We start from the raw sequence: 19,168 nt of genomic DNA, 5'->3' as shown, positions 1-19,168 counted from the left end.
GCGATATTGTGCCAACACCGAGGCAACATTTATCGCAAAAAAACAAAAAGAAAAAATGAAAACTGAGGTTTGACTGTATTAAAGTGAAAAAAATGAAACTGTTATATGTAATTTAGGAAATAGCAGGCTCTCTCCAATTATGGCATGCTTCCAAATAACTCCTCGCCCTCTTTGCGCTTTAGGTAAATAAACGCCACATCTAGAATTTGAACATTAACGGTAAAATGTGCATAAAAAACGACTTTAACATCACATGAAATGCTGCAATCAGATGAGTGTGAGCCTGATGCGTCGTACAATCTCATTGGGAAGCCGTACAACTTTTACCCACAGGCCATCAGACTGCTCAACGAAGCACTCACACACACCGCACGAAACACACGCACACACTCATAGCACTTTATTATTTATTTACTTATTGATTTATTTATTTGTATTAATGTCTCTTCTGTTGTTGCTGCTAAATTTATTGCTATTTATGTTTCTGATGTTCTTATTCATTTTCTTTCTTTCTTTTTCTCGGAGAGAATGAACAGAACAAGAATTTCATTGCATAGCAGAACTACCTGTTTTACTGTGCATATGACAATAAAACTCTTGATCTTGAATCTTACAGTTTGATGGATGGTTCGGACCCTCACGAGACCACCAACCCCACGCCCACGACAGCATGCACAGCGGCCGGCCGCCTGATTAAAGTATCGGCCGCCCATTTGATGGCACATGTGAGCGCATGGCTAACGAGTGCGGCATCACCACTTCAGTCACTTCAGTCTGGTAGGGCAACCAAAGTGCATATTTTGGCGACGGCAGGCAACAGCCGAGACTTTGATGAACGTGTGAGAGCTTTAATGGACGCCATCAATCATACAGGTGATGGCTTGCATGTACTCAGGAGGGCCTATAGCTGATTTGTGTTAATTAGGCGTTAAAAAATGAATAAGAACATCTGCCAGTGTGTGAAAAGTTTGCATTTCAGCCAACAAACGAGCAGGATTCAGACTTTACAGCAGGGCTTTAAGGAGAGTATTCAACGCAGTAGTATCTCCAGTATTATTATGGGATGTTCTTTGATGTGATCAACACAGATTAGCCTGCATCGCACCACAAAGACACCACAGAAGGACAATAAGCTGCTTTACCGTGCCGTTTAAGAACTCTCTGCACTATTAAAAGTGAGTGTGAGTGAGTGTTTTTGTGCGTGTTGTACACAAGTCATCAAAAAGATACGTGCAAAAACCCAAAGCATGCTTGGGGGAGGGCGGAAAAAGGATGTAGGAAGAAAAAAAATGCATTAAATGGAATGTAAAATGCAATGTAAATGTAAAATGCAATGTAAAAGGACGATGTTGGGAAGAGAACAACTGCATGCATTTGGGAGATAAATGTATAATCCTGTGCCACAATTCCATAAAATAGTTAACAAAATACTAAATATGTCTCAGTTTAGCTCTTAAAAGTGGTGCAGAGTTAGCGTCAGCCCCTTCTTGGTGGATCCAAAGCTCCCCCAGTAAGTTATGTGAGAGTGCAGTAACAGCTGTAGCCTGAAGGGGGCAGCAAGGAGGGAGGGCGTCACATGTCGCTGCATGCGTGCAGGTGAGAAGAAAGAAGAAGCATGGCAACTAACATTACACCCAGTTGGTTACTTACAGGTAGTAAGTGTAGGAGTGATAGGTTCTTCTGCCGAGTGGGGTGGTGGTGGTGGTGGTGATGTGCGCAGTGGAGGGGGCAGGGGGGTTGGGGGCGGATGGAAAGGAAAGAAAAAGTAAAAATATATTAATGTTTTGGGAAAAAAATAAACAAAATCAGACATGGCGGCACACACGTGGAGGTTAGACTTTGTGATTTGGACGGCGTGGGCGGGGGAAGTTATGGCTGACGGGTGGCCGACCAATAAAAACTCTGAAGTCTATCATGTGATGTTAGATATTTGAGCTTGCTTATGCTCTTCCCGACACATAATGTTTGCATATGCAGTTTCTCAATGCATAATCAATATTTACGTATTGTAAACAGTGTAACCCTAATCAGTAATGCATAATACATACATTCATTAAATATCAATAAATGCAATACACTTCACCACAAATACATGTATTAACACACACATGCATTATAAGTCATATTTAGGTTTGTAATGGGTGTTTCATTTAGCTAAAAAGAAAAGGTCATGGGACGGTCAGGTGTGTTTTTTGCTGGAATGCCGGTCATACTGGAAGGTTTGGGAAAGGAATGCATTAAGGTAATATACACTCCTGATCAAAATGTTAAGACCAGTTGAAAAATTGCAAGAATGGACATTTTGCACTGTTCGATCTTATGGTTGGACGCGGTGAGATCGTCATTTGAAACTTCCTCAAAGAAGGGTGAGTTAGAGAGAAGGGGGGTTATGGAACAAAAAAGTCAAGTGGTAGACCCAAAAAAATTTCACCGACCCTGAGCCGGAGGATCCCATTGACTGTCCGTCAAGACACGGGACCATCCTCGGCCCAAATGAAGGTTGTTACTGGTGTCGAGTGCAGTCCAATAACCATCAGACACCATCTGCCAGAGAAGGCTTTTCAGAATAAAAAAAAGTCTTCAAAGGCCTCGTCTTCTTCAAGGCCACAAAATTGGCCGTTTGGAATTTGCAGGAGAGCACCAAACATGGGACATTCAGATGAGAAAAATGTAAGCTTGACGGTCTTGATGGCTTCCAATGTTACTGGCATGACAAGGAGATCCCACCTGAGATGGTTTCCACACGGCACAGAGGAGGGAGCGCCATCATGATCTGTGCTGCTTTTTCCTTCAAAGGAAAAATGGAGCTTCAGGTTGTTCAGATGGCTATGTGGAGATGTTGCAGGGGGCATCCCTCATGACTGACCGCACTCGTCTGTATGGGCTTTTTCAACAGGACAACGCTGCAGTTCAAAAAGGACTTCTCACTGAATAAGTTCACTCCCTTGGACCATCCTGTGTGTTCCCCTGATCTAAATCGAATTGAGAACATTTAGGGATGGATGTCGAAGGAAGTTGACAAAAATGGACATCATCCAGAAAGTGGATGCCTTCCGTAAAGCCATCTTCACCACCTGGAACATTCCCACTAGCCTCCTGGGTGGTATAATGCAAAGTGAGTTTAGTGGGTTAGCCTGATAACCTGATCCCGACCAGGTTATGTCCAGACTTTAAGCTTAAAATCAGCTATGAAAGTGCCGCTGTTTCACTGTGTAACTCATTCGGAGATAGCATCACCATTTATTGAGAACCCGGTGGATGTGGGAGCAAGAATAATTTGGGCAGCACTACGAGTGGATACTTTGAGATGACACTGATTCGCTAGCATTCCTTGATGAAATTCTCTATAAGTGACATAGATTTTCAGCTGAGGGAATACATTGCATTTTCTCACTTTTTGAGCCAAGCATCAGGAGTAAAATGCAATATAAAATATGAATAATTAGGCCAATGTTAGCAGACAAATATGTCACAGTAGTCGTTGCGTGAGTCCTCAGCCCATGAGTCTTCTTATATTGCAATATTTGCTGGAGGAATAAGCACTCTAAGGCATCAATCAACTGTAACAAAACACTTCCTTATTGTTAGAATAAAAAACATTGCTTGTCAAAAAAAAGTCCACAAACGACGTCAACTGTGCCACCTAGCATTCTATAGCCATTAAATATGAAATCAATAGGATTATTTCAAAGACGAAAAAAGACAGTTGTTGCTCCAGTTTATTTATTTTTTAAATGGGTAAGCGTTAATATGTCAAAATGCCGCAATGTTGAGCATTCATAAATGAAAAGATGAGTAGTGTATACACTGTAGTTACTATAATAGACAGTGTTAACTTGCACATTTACACGCCCAGCATTATTCTGCCAGCAGTCCTCCCTCGCTCTATTGGCGACGACAGCGTTGCTTTTGGCAGTGAAAATCTTGTTCAACTCCTCACAATGCTCCATAATAATTACTTGCTCATTTTTTGTAAAGTACACCAGCCAGGATAGCTCCATTCTTGAGTGGAAGTATATGGCATCAAACACCCCCTTTTTTGTGAGCATGCACTTAGCACAAAGCCGAGAACCGGACTTGACAAAGTAGGTTGAAAACTAATGTTGTAGTACCATTTCATTTTGGGGGAATTCAGGTTTTGTTGAGCCACTTTCGGAGTTTTGCTGGAGGAATAAAAGAGGTGGACATGAGCTGAATGTAAACTATCTTGCAATATATGAAGTTTAATTTTTTACTGTTATGCTTATTTAACTGTATACATCACAATCTTTTTGCTACATTGAATACATTGTGATTGATCAAGAACTTTCCTTGTCTGAGTCATTTTCAGATCCACTCAGAGAAGTTTGAATTTGGCAACATGTGACCGTTGAGATGTTTTGACACATTGAGGTTGTCCTGCCAATAAAAACATCTTTTATTAGGTCATGTATCAGCTCAAGTATCTCCAGTACTTGGACACAAGAAGGCTGGTGGGATACCATGTGGTTGGCTACTCGCAAACCAGTATCTATTTCTCCATCTAACAAAGGTGAGAAAATAAAGTTTATAATAACTTGAAGGTTTCAAGTATCTGCACTGGCTGATGGCGTTGTCCTTCTGAACACAAAAGTTCAGTTTTTGTACCAGCAAAGACAAGAACGATTGTTGTTATTTTGTTTGAAAAAACAAATGTCCAGAAACTTTATAAATTGATATTATATCCAGTCAAGCCTTGGTTTTTGTATGATTTGGTTTTTGTCAAACATTTGTGCCAACATTTTGCCTTTTTTTTCGTACAGTACTGCACGTAACAAGCTAGTCCGTTTGCCCTGTACTGTATCGTTCCACAAAGCGAGTGCCCAAACACAAGACTCACAGTTCATCTCTGCTAAATAACCATGAGGCCAAACAAAGTTGCAAGTGACAGCAATTTGATAGAGAAGGTGAGAAACACTATTGAATTCAAGATCCTCCCTCTCCACTCCTCGTCGTCTTCGCCAGCAAGAGTCTTCAATAAAGGCAAAAGCAATGTTAAATGTTCATTTATCCATTTCATTCTGTATTTTCTACATGTTCTGATGGTTATTGTTCATATTTCTGGGTGTCTGGAAAAGATGAATTGGATTTACATTATTTCTTGTTGGAAAAATGGCCTTGGTTTCCGTTTTTGACGGACCTTTTGGAACAAAAACAGAGGTACTACTGTACTTCAAATAAAATGATAACTAAGTAATACATTCACCAATATAAAATTTTTAAAAATCACAACAAATTGTATGCAATTGTACGCAAAATGTCTTAAGAAAAAAGGAATTTGACAGTACTCAGCATACATTTTGCACATTTACAGCAGAAATTGATAACTGATAGAACTGATAAACTGTTTACCCGTTAATCCTACATCCAAGAGTCATGCACTCATTGAGCAAAATGAAGTTAGTGTAGCAACCTGTTTTTGTTGTAACGCTGATGTTCAGAATTCTGGTGTTCGTGAATGCACCTCATCATTAGTGTGATTGGTGAATAATGAAGTGTGCTGGTGTGGAGAGCAATGGAGAAACGTGTGCAAGTTACTATACCTCATTTTTGCTTCATTTCAGTGCCACTAAAGTAATAGTAATGATTAACTGAAGTAACTATTCATTTAGCACCGAACTGAGGCAACATTCGCTCCTACGGTCACTTGACTACTGTCAAGTTTTGGTAATCACCCCTACCCTGCTATATACGACTTTTCCTTTTTGAATTGAACGAATGAGATAAATTAACTTTTCAAAGATTTTCTAATAATGAGATGCACCTGTATATTGTCTATATGTTGAATATGCCGTGGGCTGCAAAAGGCACCCGGGGCCAGTCTTTGGACACCCCTGCATTAACAGTGCAATGTTGTTTAAACTAACAATGGACGTTTGCTGTGTGTTTTTATACTCCTGACAAAAAAAAGTAGTGTGGCTGGGCAGTGGGTATATGAATAATAAAAGTACATGTAAAAAAGTGTGCATATGACCTCTGAGGTCAGAACCTTAACGAGGCGCCGGCATGTCGGCTCACACGGCTCTCATTCCCAGTTGGTCTGAGTCATTTGTGGCAAATTTGACGGGCGTAGTCGCCTCCGTCTAGGCTTTGATTGAGCCGGAATGAAAACAATTACCGTTAGCTGATGTGGTGCAGACGCGCCAAACAACGAAAAGTCTTTATTAGCGGCAAATACATGAATGGTAAACTGCTGTATTTTCTTGTCTTCTGCTCATATTGAATTTGTGTGTGACAATAATGACAATACATGCTGACTTTATTTTCATATGACAAAAGAATGAAAATATCAAAGTAGGGTTGTAGGGTTGATATTGGCAAAAAATGAGATATCAGTTCATATTAGTATGTTTTTTTTTCTGCTGATAATGATATTGGCATGTGTGTGATGATGTGCAACAACCTTACCAGCTCAGTATGTCAGTGCTGTGGAATTATTGACAAGTTGCTCTTTGGATTGTAAATATGTAATGTGCAATGAAAGTGTTGGTTATGTGAGGGGGGAGTAAGGCAATATTCCAGGAGTATCCAACCCGGGGGCCATTTATGACCCACGGCACATTCTATAAATATCATTTGACAAGAAAACTAAAAAAAAACAAGCAACAACAAAAATGGAAAAATGAGCAGTCATTTTACAAGAATAAAGTCAAAATATTAAGAGAAAAAAAGTTGTTATCTAATGAGAAAAAGTAATTTTACAAGAGTAATGTCATAATATTATGTGGAAAAATAATGTCATTTTAGTAGTATAATGGCAAATATTAAAGAAACAAAGACGTTAATGTTTTTATAGTTGTATTATGATGACAAACAAACAAAACAAAATATGGTTCAAATTTTTGGAAAATTAGGTTACAGAAGATGTTACAAGAATAATGTCAAAATACTATGGGAATAAAGTCATAATATCCCGAAAAGACAATTTACAAGAAGTTGAAAGAATAATATAATTTAACAAGAACATTTTAAAAAGAACAACAACAAAAATAGAAAATCTCTTAGAAAAATGTTGTCTAGAGAGAAAAAGTCATAATTTCACAAGAATAAACTTGTAATATTGTGAAAAAAAGTCATTTTAGTAGGGGTGTCCAATATTGGCTTTTTTGCTGATAACCGATATGCCGATATTGTCCAACTCTCAATCTCTGATTCCGATATCAACCGATACCGATACCATAAAATGTCACATAATTCTTGTCATGGAAGGACTGGACTGAACAGAACTGGACTTATTACCTCCATTTTTGTCTATCACTGTATGTGAACAAACTGTGATGTCATCCTGGCCATGTGAACATTAAAATGTCCATCTATAGAGCTTTTTTTTTTTTTAATCCATTTTCATTATCAGGAAAAAACCCCATACCGATATCTACGGATATCACATTTTAATGCCAATATCGGGCTGATAATATTGGTGGGCCGATATTATCGGACATCCCTACATTATAGTAGTATAAAGTTGACATATAAAGTTGACTTTGGATCCTTTAATTTTTCACTGTGTGGCCCTCGCTGGAAAAAGCTTGGAAACCCCTGCCGTACTCTCTCTTATTATTATATTTATATTTCAGGCTTATCTCCATTTGCGGGCTTCAAAAAGTCATCTTAGTTAGATTGACAGTTTGTCCTCAATGGCCTTGATGGTGCATGAGCACATGATGACATTCATGACAATCACAAAATGATCGCGCAGACGGCGCCTGTCTTCTGACATCATGCAATGAGGCGGGGCTTACCTTTTCTTCATGAGGAGCACCACGCCCAAGAAGATGATGACGAAGAGGAGGATGCCGGCGATGACCCCCGCGATCTTCACCGTGTGGTCCGTTTGCTTCTCTGGCTCCACGGCGTCGGGCTTGTGGGTCGCCGCTCCTGCAGAACGCACCTCGTTAGCTTCGATAAAAATCTGCAACCATCTAATTCATGCACTCTTTAAGCATACGAGGGAAAAATAATCAGTTATTCTAAAATACAGGACTGGGAATGAAACTATCAAAATTAACGACACACAAAATTGTCATTCATCTTGTTTGACGACACGACTGGGGCAAAATATTAGGAAAAGTTATGATGCAAATACAAACATGAATATTGGTCCATGAGCACTTTGGAAAGACCAGTGCTCATTTTCACAGTGGTTTTTACTTGAGTTTCAGATACTAACATGTATTTTAGTCATACTTTCGTCATTTAAATTCATTTAATTTTAGTTGACTGTAATTTCACAACATTTTAAGCAACTAAAATATATAGTGTAAGGGACAAGGCATCTTTAAAGTTTCCTTTACTTAACGCTTGAAAAACATTTCAGTAATAAAATTCATAAACAGTAGATCTGCTCTCCATGAATATATCATAAATCAATAATTTCACATTAATCTTAATCCTATATTGTCATACCTGAAATTAAAACACTTTCAAATATGTTTATAATATTATATGAATATTATTTGTATAATATGATCAATTTATTCTTTTATTTATAATATATGTTATTATATTTATTTTGTTTATAATACTAGTTTATAAGGATGCTCTGATTGATCGGCCACCAGTTAGTAAAAATCACGTGATCGGCATATGCTGATAAATGCCTTTCAACACCGATCACTTCCTGGTGGATGGCCGCACTGACCTTGGACCTCAGAAAACACAGCGCACCAACACCAGCAGATGACGTGGCACCCCAAACTATCGCGTCACTTTGGAAATCAAGGTGCCAGAGTCTGGAGGAAGAGAGGAGAGGCACAGAATCCACATTGCTTGAGTTCCAGTGTAAATTTCCACAGTCAGGGATGGTTTGAGGTGCCATGTCATCTGATGGTGTTGGTCCACTCTGTTTTCTGAGGTCCAAGGCCAGTGCAGCCGTCTATCGGGAAGTTTTACAGCACTTCATGCTTCCCGCTGCTGACCAACTTTATGATGATGCAGATTTCATTTTCCAATAGGACTTGGCACCTGCACAAAGTGCCAAGACTACCAGTACCTGGTTTAAGGACCATGGTATCCCTGTACTTAATTGGACAGCAAACTCGCTTGACCTCAACCATAGATTTTCTATGGGGTATTGTCAAGAGGAAAGTGTGATACGCCATACCCAACAATGAAGCAGAGCAACCTGGGCTCTCATAACACCTGAGGAGTGCCACAGACTGATCGACTCCACGCCGTATTGCTGCCGTAAGTAAGGTAAAAGGAGCCAGTTCATACTTTTCATATTCATATTCATACTTTTCAGTTGGCCAACATTTCTAAAATCCATCCATCCATTTTCTATGCCGCTTATCCCAATTAGGGTCGCAGGGGTATGCTGGAGCCTATCCCAGCTGACTTCGGGCGAGAGGCGGGGTACACCCTGGACTGGTCGCCAGCCAATCACAGGGCACATATTTGTATTTGTACTTTATTTATCCCACAGCGGGGAAATTCACTCACTTTTCACTCATTCACTCACATATAGACAAACAACCATTCCCACTCACGTTCATACCTATGGACAATTTAGAGTCGCCAATTAACCTAACATGCATGTTTTTGGAATGTGGGAGGAAACCGGAGTACTCGGCGAAAACCCACACACGCACGGGGAGAACATGCAAACGCCACACAGAGATGCCCAGCGAAGATTCGAGCCTGGGTCTTCCCGATCTCCTGACTGTGTGGCCTGTGTGCTAACCACTCAGCCACTGTGCGGCCCCATTTCTAAAGTCCTTTTTTCTGATTGGTCATGAGTAATATTAACATTTTCTCAGATACTGAATTTGGGATTTTCATTACTATTCAGTTAATCATCAAAATTAAAAGAAATAAACATTTGAAATCCATCAGTCTGTGCATGTAAATGTACATAACATACAAGTTTCACTTTTTGAATACAATTACTGAAATAAATCAACTGTCCTGCAGGAAAAGTGTGCGTTTGTTTTGCTTGCATGAGCATGCGGAGGTGAAATAATCAACACTCTGTTATTGTGTGTGGAATAAACATCGTTTTCCGGCTTAAAGAACTTCCCGCGTGACTTCCTCATTGTCCTCTTCAAGACTCCACCTTTCGCCGCCTGCGTCCTCCAGCGCGAGGAGGAAGCTCAGTGAGATAAGTTTGCAGCATCTTCAGCCTCGCTTAATCCTGTTTGGGGTTAGAGCACTGTGGGATGTGGGAGGCAGCGTGGCAGGAAAAGATAATACCCCAGAAAATATACATTTATTCATAAAAAAGGCCTGAAATCACCAAAAGTGGAGATAGTGGAAGAGCAAAGTGGAGGTTAGACTTTTAAGAGTGCATGGTGTGATACGTGAATCACAAGCGTCCACACCTGAATATGCGCGTCTATATTTAGAATGATAAATGGCTTTGTCTCGCCACCAAAAACACAGATGATCCATCCTGGTGACATATTATTCTTGCTCCGGTGAGCTTTTTTTGAAAAATATTCTATACGTTTAGCAATCAGCTGATGAGCTGATGACACATCACTGTGCTCTTTTTTCTTAACCTAAACACAAATGTATGACAAATCCCCCTCTTTGAGCTCAAAGGAGGCTCGTCTATATTCACATGTCGCCCCACCGGGATTGAGATTCTCTCAGCGACTCGCACAGCAGGAGGAACGCAGTGGAATTTTAAAAAGACGCTCTTCAGCATTGGCAGGATCTGCATAGCCAACACTTCAGCTTTCTTTTATTCTTTACCTCCACCAAGGAGGCTCTGCTCTCATTGTTTGCTAGCCGCCACAAACTACTTTTCGGCTGCTTTACATGAATTTGTGTCACGTCTACGCATGGTAGTGACCCCAGGATGCAGAGACAAGAGAGTAGTGCATGTAAAAAGGTCTTGAATAGCTGCACAACCAAGTGCAAACAGGCAAAACACTACCAAAACGCAACAGTGTATAAAAAAAAGGAAGCACTGTGGCGAGGAACAAACTACATAGAAGTAGTGAGAGATAAAGCAGTGGAATGCATACAATCACAAGCGTCCAACACAACCAAACGACAATGAACCAGCAAACACAAAGACCACACACTCTCCTAAAGAAGCCAACTAATTACAAATGAGGACCAAATGTGACTGGCAGCTTCCTCAGAAAGAGGTCAAGATGACAGACAACAGCACAAAACAGGAAGTGGTTGCAAAACAAGAGTTTATAATGGGAAATAAGGAGAACCGAAACAAAAGAATCCAAACTGTCACGCACAGAGTGACAATTTTAAATTCATTTACTCCAAAAGCTCCAGCGAAAACCGAAACGTACAAAAACCAAAGCAACTGTTCCCAAAGAAAATTATGTAAATCCAATTAATCTGTTCCAGACACCCAAAAATATTAACAAAAATGACATTTCATAGAGAATAATTATAAAGCTGTATTTGATGAAAAGCTAATCATAATGATTATACAGTATATTTTATACAGTAGAACCGCAGTTAGCCCCGGTAATTGTGTTTTTTGGTTGAAATGTAAACAATTTTGCCTTGGTTTGCGTGCATTCTCGGGTTAGCGTACAATATGGTGTACGTCTTGTTTTGTTATTCATACACTGCAGGAGTCCAACTGTGTTCTTGATGGATTTCATCTTTTTTTTCTTTTTTGTTCCTTGTTAGCATCCTCTTCAACTAGCTAAACAAAATGGCAACCAAACCGGATGTCAGCTCGCCTATGATGTCATCAGCGGTCATCAGCGGAAAAATGTTTACACAAAACACGTTGATAGTTTTACATGCATAAAACAATTCTAAATGCATATAAATGATGAATGAAAGGGATAAATTAACATTTGAAGTTACTTTTACCTTCATTGAAAACATGACTGTTCCCAAAGACACAATGTGGCAGCGAGATCAACCACCACCACCTTCCTATTTTCAGTCACGTCAAGAATCACATCTTCAATGAAGGTAAAAGTCACCCTAAATGTTCATTTATCTCTTTCATTCATCATTCATATGTATTTACATGCATTATATGCATTTACAATTGTTTTCTGCATGTAAAACAAAATATAAAATTGTGTTTTGTGTAAACATTTTGGCTTTCTGGAACACATTTATTGGATTCACATTATTTCTTATGGGAAAAATTTATTTGGTTAACATCCGCTTAAATTTTTTGGCAGCACAATGCTATAGCTCTTTATGTAAGAACTGAAGTGATTTTGGTTATTATCAAGAAAACCATGACAGTTGCTAGATATCAGCTTTTAAATGTGTTCATCATTATATTTGTCCAAACAAATGTACCTTTAGTTGAACCAGGCATTAAAATAGATCAATAAACTGAAGAAACAAGGCTGGTCTAATTATTTTTTTCCAGACTGTATATGACTGTATATATTGAAGGACAAAGTTTTGTATTGTTGTTAGTTTTTAGTAACAACATTTCAGCTTTTTATTTTTACATTGGGCCTTTTCACCTTTTCCCATTTTTTGTGGGGTTACATTTTATTTCTACAATGTGCCCCCGGGCTGCACCCCTGCCTTAAATCACAAAACAAGCATAACACCCTTTTTTTTGTGGACAAAATCCAAATCAGGTGGTAAATAAAATACAATCTACTGTTTGAATATGTTTTGTCATATCTAGTTGAAGAAAAAAAAGTAAGGAAAACACATTTCACCCAAAATGCAAGCACTTCTTATTCCTTGCAATCGCAGCATGGTACATTTGAAACATTATTAAGCAGTGGAAATTTGCGGTGCAGCAGGAAAATGCATTAGACTATTGATTAAATAACAAAGTTTAGGTGTGTATACCTGTAGCTACCACTTAGGATTGTTTGACCTGTTGGCAAGGTTTTTTTTATTCTTCACAGTTTACCCTTGTGTAATAACTGCAGCATCCAAATCGCCACCAACAACACAACAACATCCTTAAAAGGGCATCAGGAAGTCTGCATTGCTGAAACATCACATGACAAAACATGCACAAACATGCATAAACATCAACATGACAAACCCCACCCACATGCCCGCCCACGCTCACGCCACCTGTGAGAAGGTAACGGTGGCAGCTGTTCTGACCTGTTAGTTGGTTGTTGCCGGCTGCTGGTGCGATGCGGAGGTACGGCGTGGTGAGCTGAGTCACGAGTATGGCGGCTGAGTCGTGCGGCAAAGTAGAGAAAGACACACAAAGAAGAAACCACACTGGCATGGAGGTAACACTATCAGGCTAAAAGCTAGCACACTGTGAGAGACAATGAAAGATGCCATATGATAGCATTTTACTGCTATTCCATTGTGTTGTCCAAAATCTAGCCTTGATGCTGGAATGTAAACACTTAATGTGTGTGTAGCTTTAATGCTAATGAGCTGTGTTTGTCCACACAGAGTGTGTGTCTCCAAGAAGCACTATTGTGTACTTTTGAAATATACACTGTAACTCTGTAATAAATGGCATATATCACATACAGCATAGCAACATTAAGGACTGCGACAGGAGGACACAAACGCTAGCCACACTCGCATAGCTATGTGATGCTAAAGTGCTAGCATTACATTTAAACATCATGCTACGTCAGCCTATTCACTGAAGAAAAACTAAATGATCAAACTTACAGCTCCCACATCCTAGCTGACTTACGGATTGTTGGCAGAGCTTCCGGTTGCATTTTAAGATGTGTAGCAAAGCCTACATTTGATTTTTTTTGTACAAACCGTCCTCCATCAATTAGTGGGTGTACAGTGTATATGCAAACAAGTGAGGGAGCTCATAAATTCATGTTAATGTTAAAACAGGGGTGTCCAAAGTGTGGCCCCAGGGCCATTGGCCCACGGCTGTTTTTTGATTGGCTCGCAGCACATAACTAAACACAACTAAGAAACATGATTTAACAAGACATAAAAAAAACAACAGTAAAAATGGAAAAAATCTGCAGTAATTTTACAAGAATAAAGTCAGAATATTGAGAGGAAAAAAGTTGTAATCTAACAAGAAAAAGTTGTAATTTTACAAGAATAACGTAGCATAAAGTTGAAATGTTAAAAAATAAAAGCTTTTTACCTCCGCCAAAGGCAGCGCGCAGGTTATGTTTATCTGTTTGTTTGTGTTCAAAATAACTTGTAAAGTTCTGAATGGATTTGGATGAAATTTTCAGGAATTCTCGGAAAAGAGATATGGAAGAACTGATTACATTTTGGGGGTGATCCGGTTCACCGTCTGATACAGGATTTTTTAAAAGATTCTTTCAGAGTACAAGTTACAAAAAGAAAGTTGAAATAGTTGGAAAAAAAAAGCAAGCAGAAATGTGAAAACAGCCATAATTTTACGAGAATAAAGTTAAAATATTTTTTTTTAATTTGCAATTTTATAAGAATAAACTCATAATATTATGAGGAAAAATAATGTCATTTTTGTAGCATTGACCTAAAATATTAAAGAAAAATACATATTTTGATATTAATAAAGTCATAATATTCCAAAAAGACAATTTATGAAAATTATTTATGAAGAAAGTTGAAATATTTGCAAAATATAAATGTTAAAACAAAAACAAACAACAACAACAACAATAAATAAATAACACACACACGCACATAATTAAATAGCAGTAGTAGTACATAGTAAAATGAAGAGAAAAAGTTACAATTTTACAAGAATAAATTCACAATGTTATGAGAAAAACTAATGTCAATTTATTATACAATAAAGCTTTTTTTTAATCTTTTTTTTTTTATAAGTCATAATGAGAACCAAACAAAAAAAATAAAGTTAGCATTTTTGGAAAATTAGGTTGGCAAAAAAGTCAAAATATTTTGAGAATAAAGTCTCATAAAACAAAATTCACAAATACTATTTATGAAGAAAGTTGAAATATATGGAAAATAAAAAAAAAATAAACCACAGCAAAAATGGGAAAAACAAATTACTTCTTAGCCTATCTACATGTGTTGCTTTACAATAACAAAGTGGCAAAGTAAAAGTGCATCCTTTCATTTTTCACTATGTGGCCCTCGGAAAAACATGTGGACACCCCTGTGTTAGAACATTATTTTTAAAAAAAGCACTTTTGCATAATAGGGGATGTATTCAGGGATGTTTGGCAAAGGGATTGTTGGCTCTGTGCCAACCCTCCGATATTTTAATGCCACAGTTTCCTATCGTTTTTGTCTCTTAAAGCAGGAATAAGAATCAATAGTTGAGAGGACATCATTTCAATCAAACTTGTGCTAAAAAGTCATGCAATTGAAGTGTGTGATGTAAAAATCATGTGTGAGTTTATTATGCACACACACAATATGATGTGTTCCTACCTTTGGTGGCGACTCGTACACAGTCAATTTTGGTCTCCTGTACAAAGACAGGAGAAGGGAGAGCACGGAGGGCATTAGCTGAGGACACAACCCAACAACACCGTTGCAACCATTAAAATCGCATCCACCGTCATGTATTGAGCTCAGTGCCTGACAGACTGCACTTTTACAGTAAAGCCGTAGCGCAGACTAGCCACACAATTTGACAGCCTGCAGCAACACGTGAGCCGACTGTATTCTACTTCTACAAAAGGTGGTCCTCCACAATGAAGGACCACCTTTTGTAGAAGTAGAAGAAGGGTGCTCCGGCCTCTAAAACTTCACCGCTCACAGACAAATTTGTTGTCAACACTCCAGTGCTGAAAAGAAAGAAGGACACACAAAAGACACAAGTGTTGTGTCCCTGAGCTGAACCCCCCCCATCCCCACCCTCGGTGAAGCGCTTCAATGGCGCCCCACGAATGCTCACCAGCCTTCTTTCACTCCACTTTATTAGGTACACAAGAGATCCAGCAAAGACAAAATGATCACTTTTCATTGACACCGTCAGAACGCTATTAATTCAATTATTTTAGCAGCTGATTGACAAAAACAGTCAAGTCTACATTTTCACACGCCCCTGTTTTCCTCAAAATTTTGCCTTCATTTTTGTACACTGTGTTGGGTGTTGTGTAAGAAACTCGTCAATTTGCCCTGTAGTGTATCGTTCCGTGGAATTAAGTGGCCAAACAAAGCACCCTACATGTTGCCGATTCACTGTCCGTGCATTTTTTATTGAGTACGACCGCTAAATGACACGCCATGGGGCCAAAGAAAGTTGCGAGTGGCAGCAATTTGATGCAGGTGTGAAATGCTATTGAATTCAATCAACAGGGAATATTTGCATTAACAATACGTTCTATCCAGTCATTTAGAATTATTTCACATTGTTGTCTGCATGTAAATCTAGAGTTATTCTGCATTAAATTCATTTTTTCGTTATATTTGTGGGTGTCTCGAATGGATGAATGGGATTTCCGTGATTTCCTATGGGAAAAATTGCCATGGGTTTTTTCATTATCCATCCATCCGTTTTCTATGCCGCTTGTCCTCACCAGGGTCGCGGGGATATGCCGAGAGGCGGGTTGCACCCTGGACTGGTCGACAGCCAATCCCAGGTTTTGTCTTTATTTTGTTCCAAAGGTCTGACAAAATAAAAGTACATATACTGTATTGCAGTGAGCAGGCTTCGCTACAGATCCTAAAATGACATCGGTTCCGACAACTACAGTGGTACCTTGTTTTTTCTCATTAATTAATTCCAAAAGGTCTGATGAAAACTTTTAAAATGTGTAGGGAAGCCTGCTAAACAACTGCTTAACAATTAGTAGCATAAAATAATATTAACTAATAATAATTATAGTAATGATAATAATAATAAGAATAATTCCAAGATATAATAATAATAATATGATACAAAAAAACAAGCTATTTAATTACCGTAAAACAAATACCACTGACAGTGTTGTTGAGCTTTATCGTCTTTGTAAAAGCAAACATTTTGATCTAACGCACATGTTGGATGGCATTGGATGGTGCAGGTGTACCTAATGAAGCGAAAACAACAAGAATGAAGAGAAATGATGCACATCACATGTTTTGAAAGCACATATTGCTGAACAAACCATCGACACCGAGGCACTGCTTGCTCTTTTGTTGCGTCCTGACTCATGCGGGAAAAGTTTCAAGCCAGTGTGTGTATGTGTGCGCGTGTGTGTGTGTGTTCCTCTCCAGTGCAAAGTTGCTAAATGAATTCAGGCCCTAGCGTCACATGTCATTCCCGTTGCTCCTGAGCAGACGTGCCACCGTTCCTCAAAGAGGCCACTTGTGCCCATTTCTCATTCAGCCCCAGCGACAAGACACACTCTGCAAATTGCTATCGAGCTGCGAGGACACAAAGAGGAGGAGGTGGGCTGGGGGGAGAGGGTGCTGTAACATCCACTTGAAGACAGGGCGTGTGACCTGTACGATCAGCTGTACTACCGTGGTGGTCTGCCTCCCCCACTTAGCCGCCTGCCATCGGGATGATTGCTCTTCTTGTGTGCCATTTTGGAAATAAAATAACAAGACCAGCATGTTGCTGCATGGTCGAGGCCTCATGCTATCCACAGTGGTGTGAAAAAGTCTTTGCCCACTTTCTGATTTCTTTTTTTTCATGTTTGTCACACTTAAATGTTTCAGATCATCACACAAATTTAAATACTGAAAAAATGATTTTCTTTTTTAAATGATGAAGTTTGCAAAAATCAATGTCATGCATGATTCTTTAATTGATGCAGTGTTAATGAATTCAGAGGACTTTTAAAGTAACTTTTTGTTTTAATTTAATTTATTGATTTTTAGCCGAGGTAGCAAATGTGTCATTTTTCTTGTCAAAATTTAAATGTGTTGGTTAATCCTCTTCAAATTTGCAAAGATTTTGGCCCTTTATCAATAAAAGCAACCTGGTTGTTTTTTTAAGTCAGCTGGCAGTCCAAAATATCAACAGAATGTGTGTTTTTTTTTAAATCGCAACGTTAATGAATAAAATGAATAAACCTTCCGCAAGAATCCTACAGATTTTGACTGCCATCATGCAGGGAAATGTCTTGTCACAATTACTCTGGGATCATTTCCCTATATCAAGAATAAGCAAGAATCCTATTACATTTTAATATCATTTAGAAATTGAAAGTCAACCCCGACAGTTTTTTTATAACACAATACCCTAATGAGGAGAAGCGGCATAGAAAATGGATGGATGGATAGCTGATTATTAATGTCCCATAGTCTTTCCTAACATATTGATTTTGAACTATACAGACATACTGTAACTATTGGGATACATGCCTAATCAATAATTTAGTCAATCAGGGGTTGGAGTGATCATCGTATTGCTTCCTGAATATCACGTCTTTATCTTAGCAAGATATTATGGACGATTGTACACGTCCAACTGTGTGGGAATAGTTTGTAGAAAGTTATTTTCTGTTCCCGCTGCACAAACCAAAGTCCATAAAGGCATGCTTCGATTTGAGTTTGGTGTGGAGGAAGCCCATCCAACAATTTTGGAATGGTGAAAATGGTTGCATATGTCCCAGTTCTTGTGCCCCACATGCACAAAAAGGAGACTCACCCCGTTGGCGGTGCTGACAGCCTGATAGTAGACACTGTAGCTCTTCTGGGGCAATAGCGGCGCGTTCCAGTAGCCGTTGTAGGTGTTGTTGTCCCCCACGGTGAATGGCAGCGGCGAGTGGATCCCGCCAGCAGGGAACTGCGCAGTGAAGTAGTACTGCGAGTTGAGCTGCGTGGCGTTCTGGAAGTGGATGGGAACCGGGTAGCAGCGCAGAATCTCGGCTGTGCCCCGCGCCCTCCGAGGACGTTCCTCCTCCACCACCACCTGGTAGGCGCTGGAGGACACGCAGGGAGATGTTTTAGCATGACACATCTCCATCATCATGATGCTCTGCTGAGACATTCATGTAAGCAGATGTTTATTATTGTGGCTGCAGGTTTCCACTTGTTCTGACAGCTGTTTTTAATATTGTGCTTACCCTGTTGAACTACATAAGACGGTCAAAATTGTTATTGGGAACAGCTCTCAGCGTGACATCATGGACATGACACAACAGCTTTGTTAAAAAAATAATTAAAAAAAGGCTTCGCTACATATATGAATATAACTGTTCATCAAGTCAGTGACAGCACTCATTCGCTTTTAAAATTACAGCTTTTCATGTAGGAAACCACATCTTCCTCATGGACATGATACCGACTCTGACCCGCACCGTGCTAGATGTGAAGCACTGAGACAAATTCAGGAAGTGGCCTATATATAGCTTCAAGACCTTGATTATATGTACCAATTATGATGACGATC

At 39.2% G+C, this 19,168-nt stretch overlaps 1 protein-coding gene across 4 annotated transcripts in view; it reads right to left on the bottom strand.

Moving 5' to 3' along the window:
* LOC129177682 (receptor-type tyrosine-protein phosphatase mu-like) overlaps positions 1 to 19,168 on the bottom strand; it is a 284,927-nt gene that overhangs the window by 98,222 nt on the left and 167,537 nt on the right. For 2 of the 4 annotated variants that reach the window (XM_054769053.1, XM_054769054.1), the window contains exons 12-16: positions 18,425 to 18,698; positions 15,271 to 15,307; positions 13,042 to 13,116; positions 7,761 to 7,896; positions 1,651 to 1,680 (exon numbers count right to left, since the gene is read on the bottom strand). In XM_054769053.1, the coding sequence (XP_054625028.1) occupies positions 1,651 to 1,680; positions 7,761 to 7,896; positions 13,042 to 13,116; positions 15,271 to 15,307; positions 18,425 to 18,698 (552 nt within the window). The remainder of the gene's footprint in view (positions 1 to 1,650; positions 1,681 to 7,760; positions 7,897 to 13,041; positions 13,117 to 15,270; positions 15,308 to 18,424; positions 18,699 to 19,168) is intronic. The other 2 variants (XM_054769055.1, XM_054769056.1) reach the window with 1 other exon arrangement.

This window comes from Dunckerocampus dactyliophorus, chromosome 2, assembly GCF_027744805.1.
Source record: "Dunckerocampus dactyliophorus isolate RoL2022-P2 chromosome 2, RoL_Ddac_1.1, whole genome shotgun sequence".
Taxonomy (NCBI): Eukaryota; Metazoa; Chordata; class Actinopteri; order Syngnathiformes; family Syngnathidae; genus Dunckerocampus; species Dunckerocampus dactyliophorus.
This window is presented reverse-complemented; position numbering and strand designations above follow the sequence as displayed.